This window comes from Mastomys coucha, unplaced genomic scaffold, assembly GCF_008632895.1.
Source record: "Mastomys coucha isolate ucsf_1 unplaced genomic scaffold, UCSF_Mcou_1 pScaffold7, whole genome shotgun sequence".
Lineage (NCBI taxonomy): Eukaryota > Metazoa > Chordata > Mammalia > Rodentia > Muridae > Mastomys > Mastomys coucha.
Window position 1 is genome coordinate 27,620,402 of NW_022196913.1, and position 3,152 is coordinate 27,623,553.

At 48.3% G+C, this 3,152-nt stretch overlaps 1 protein-coding gene across 1 annotated transcript; it reads right to left on the bottom strand.

Annotated features, from left to right (window-relative positions):
- Positions 1-874: 874 nt before the first annotated feature.
- Abt1 (activator of basal transcription 1) lies at positions 875-3,144 on the bottom strand. Its single transcript, XM_031358484.1, has 3 exons — positions 2,767-3,144; positions 1,827-2,026; positions 875-1,675 (listed from the first exon to the last, which is right to left on the bottom strand). Exons 1-3 carry the CDS (start codon positions 3,023-3,025, stop codon positions 1,313-1,315), a joined length of 822 nt encoding a protein of 273 aa, XP_031214344.1. The 5' UTR covers positions 3,026-3,144; the 3' UTR covers positions 875-1,312.
- Positions 3,145-3,152: the final 8 nt, after the last annotated feature.

Here is a 3,152-nt window from a genome sequence, read left to right on the forward strand (position 1 = left end):
AAAAAAAAAAAAAAAAAAACAAAAAACAAACAACAACAACAACAACGAAGAACACATTTATCTTTCTTCCAATTTCTTTGACATCAATTTGTACTTGAGATTCTAAAAGAATGTTGCCAAGGGACATTGCCCCATTGTAAATTTACAAATGTGTCTACAACTGTACAAGGAATAGTTATATGATATTAGGCGTATTCATGACCTTGTTATTATTTCATGTGGACATGAGATTTTACTTATGTCAAGTTGACAAGGGGTGGGTTGCAGTGGCTATTCCTGGTTGTCAACTTGACTATATCTGGAATGAACTACCATCTAGAGTTAGAAGGCTCACCTGTGATCCTGATCTTGAGGCTGGGAGATACACAAGTTTCTGACCTGGATCTTGGCATGGAGATCTTGAGGCATAATGGCTATGAATCCCAGGAGACTAAGGCAAGGAGATCTCTGAGTTCAAGATCATCTGGGACAAAAAAGTCCCAGATCCAGGAATGGCCGTACGCACCTTTAACCTGGGCCACACCTTCTGCAGGAGACCTACGTAATGACATTGGAAGAAGGAAGACCCTCCTTCGCCTGCTTACCTTTATGGGACTGAGTAACTTCCAGATGCTTGGACTTCCATTCACAGCTGCTGCTGACCATTGTTGAGGAGTTGGACTACAGACTCTAAGTCATCAACAAATTCCCCTACTATATAGAGACTACCATAAGTTCTGTGACTCTAGAGAACCCTAATACAGGAGCACTGGGATCCTATCTGCTAGAGTAACTGAGATTCATGGGTGGAAGAGAATCATGCCTGTGCTAAAGTAACTGAGCGGCATGTGTGGCTTCAAAAGAAGTTGAAACTTACCGAATAAAAAACTAAAAATCATATAAAAATAAATTACTTTTTATTTTCAAATATAAACTTCAAATTGGACCACTAATCCAATTCCTGTTAGTTCAGCTTTCCAACACAGTGAACAAACACCACAGACCACTACCCTAGTGGAAGGCAAGTCCACTCTTCCAGCCAGAAACTGTTCAGGGCCCACTGAGAAAGAAGCAGGCAAACAGAAATCAAAGAAAACATAACAGGCACCTACAGTGGTCTTCATCCTGGATAGGACCTGTAACGTTCTCAGACTGGCACTCACAGGATTTAGTCAAAGTACGTAAAAGACACCAACAAAAAAGGCCTTTTACCAGACTCTTGGTCTGTGGAATAGAGAAAACATCTGCCCAGATGGTTACACTCTGCAGGAGGCAGATCAGGATGGGTCAGGGCTGGTAGGTATTTCTTCTTCCATCAGGAGTCCCTGAGTGGCTATGGTTCTTCCTTGCTCTCTGCAGGTAGAGGGGCTCCAAAGATCCTGGCAAGGAGCCCTCTGTTGGATCGGGCCTGGTCCTGGACAGTAGCCAGCCGAGCTCTTTCCCGCCCTCCTGGACGAGCTGCTTTCCGGGCCCTAAGCTCCTGCTCTGTGGGACGCTGAGTAAATGTCCAGGAGCTATTTGGTCGAGTAGCATCCCCATCAGCTGCAAGGAAGCGTTGTCCCTGTTCTACATTGCGAAGATAGAAGTCAGTCTCTCGCTTTGCTTGGGCAACCTCGGCTCGTAGGCGCTGCCTTCGTACTTGGCGCTCAAAGGCGAGGTGTTCACTGAGGTGGGACCAAGTAAAACGATGCAAATACTGTGGGCAGGAAAACAAGAAAGAAAAGGTCAAGATACGGAAGAACGGGAGAAGAAACTGGGAGTTTCTTAGGACTAGCAAGAAGGCTGGGGTGCCTGAACAAGAGCTGGAGGGAAGAAAGAAAATGTGGCAGACAAACTGAGACCCTCACCTTGAGGTTCCACAGGTCGTAACGGAAGGGGCTGCGCTTGCGGGCGCCCATGGGCGTGTTATGTAGACTGGCTGCCACTCGCTTGGCTATGCGCTTGTCTCGGAACTCCACCCAGCCTTCAGTATAGTCCTTGCTGTATTTAGTTCCCTTCTTTCCTCCCGCGGCCGCGGCTGCCTTCTTTTTGCGTTTCACAAAGCGGTCTGTAGGCCAAACACAATGAACATCCTGGTCAAGCACCCACTGAGACCCAAACCCCCAGTTTGGCCAGAGTAGTCCAAACCTGCTTCTTTAGTTGCTACTTTACAGTGGTTGATGAAAACCGGCTGTCTTTAAGGTGCAATTTCTACTTTCTTTGACTCATTCCTCCCTTCAAATGACAACTCCTTGAACTTAAGAACTGGACTGGTCCCCACATCCATTTCCAAATTCCACGTGTCAAGAGGTGGGAGAGGCTGCAGGAGGCTAACCATACAGTTTCAGGGACTATTTGAAAGTCGAGGGAGCAGGAGAAACGGTTCAGCGGTTGAGAGCACTGACTGCTCTTTCAGAGGTCCTGAGTTCAATTCCCAGCAACATGGTGGCTCACAACCATCTGTGATGGGATTTGATGCCCTCTTCTGGTGTGTCTGAAGACAGTTACAGTGTACACACATAAAAAAATAGTAAATAAATAAATAAACTTAAAAAAAGAAAGGAAGAAAAGAAAATCGAGGTTATCTTTCAGGCCTTATTAGCGCACTCTCTTTATCCCACTCATCCTCTCCATTTTCCTTCCTTGCCCCTGCCACCTGAAGGACCTGAGTACTACACACTTAGCAGCTAGTAGGGAGCCAGAGCCTCCCAAGAGCCAGAACCCCACGCCTCATTCGTGTACAACCAAGCAAATAAGTCGTGGCCGCCTGCCCGCATCGCCACCCTCTCCTTTCGACGCAGGACTTACCCTCGGCCTGGAAGAAAACGCGTCCCACCTCGCCGTAGGCGCTGAGCAGATTGCGTACGTGCAAGGGCCGGAATCGCGGCGGGACGTGGCCTAAGTACACAATACCCGGAACTACCTTCTTCTTCTTGCTGTTGCTGCTGCTGCAGGCCGCTTCCTCGGCCTCCTCCTGCTCCTCCGCCGCCTCTCCAGTCACCTCTTCCTCTTCCTCTTCCTCCATTGCAGCCTTTCGCTCCTCCACCAACTCTCCTGCCTTCACCATGGCAGATACGGGGAGCACGACAGCCGCAAATCTGTCGCTATCTGATGATGCACTTCCTGCGAGCCAATCTGTGGGTCCCGACCAAGAAGTGACGTAAATTCTGGGTGACGTTCTACGGCGGGGCGGG